At 37.8% G+C, this 682-nt stretch overlaps 1 protein-coding gene across 1 annotated transcript; it reads right to left on the bottom strand.

The window, feature by feature from the left end:
- Positions 1 to 25: 25 nt before the first annotated feature.
- Positions 26 to 680, bottom strand: LOC108683219 (the record flags this gene model as incomplete). The annotated part of the gene is given in 2 exon segments (XM_018172514.1): positions 26 to 77; positions 613 to 680. Coding segments are annotated over 2 exon segments (120 nt in total), but the record flags the coding sequence as incomplete, so codon positions are not given.
- Positions 681 to 682: the final 2 nt, after the last annotated feature.

Below are 682 nucleotides of genomic sequence, written 5' to 3'. Positions count from 1 at the left end.
AGCAGGCAGCGGTGGACACTGTAACCTCGTACACCCCAAACTCTCCCAGCGAAATGTTCTCCAGAGAGCAGTGGGATCTGTAGGAAAATTTTCTCATAAGAGTAATACTGCGACTATTTGATGTTAGGCGTTTGAAAATCATCTTCTGCTATACTTATTGCCATTATATTTTACATTTGTTCTCGTGCAATTAGCGACGCAGTAATATGTGGTTTCCAACAACATGCTTTGAATTTTGATGAGTAAGTAGTTGTATAACGGGCGAATAGGAGCCATTGACAAGAAGCATCAGTGTGACAAATGAACATTTATCGGTCAGCACCGGACAAAGAATGCAACATATAGTCGCACGACTTGCATTTAATTTAATTTAGCATTTAATAGCCAGACTTTTACCATGTGTAATATGTAGCCTTCGCTCAAGTGCTTACAAAACTAACAAAAATATATATAGTAACGCGTCAGATGATATTTAGCTAACATACAAAAGACAGCTTAACACGGACTCTCAAATTGTTACCAATCTGAATACTATAAGTAACGATGTTAACATGTACTTAGTTTCATTATTTTAATACAAACTTGAAACTAAAATAAATTAGAGCTCACGACTGATTGTAGTTTGTGTTGGCAGGATCGAAGTACGTCGCGTTCACGTTCACGAACAAGAAGCTCCACGGAC

This window comes from Hyalella azteca, unplaced genomic scaffold (assembly GCF_000764305.2).
Source record: "Hyalella azteca isolate HAZT.00-mixed unplaced genomic scaffold, Hazt_2.0.2 contig5869, whole genome shotgun sequence".
In the NCBI taxonomy this organism is placed as follows: Eukaryota; Metazoa; Arthropoda; class Malacostraca; order Amphipoda; family Hyalellidae; genus Hyalella; species Hyalella azteca.
Note: the sequence above shows the minus strand (reverse complement) of the source record. Positions and strands in the feature narration are given on the sequence as shown.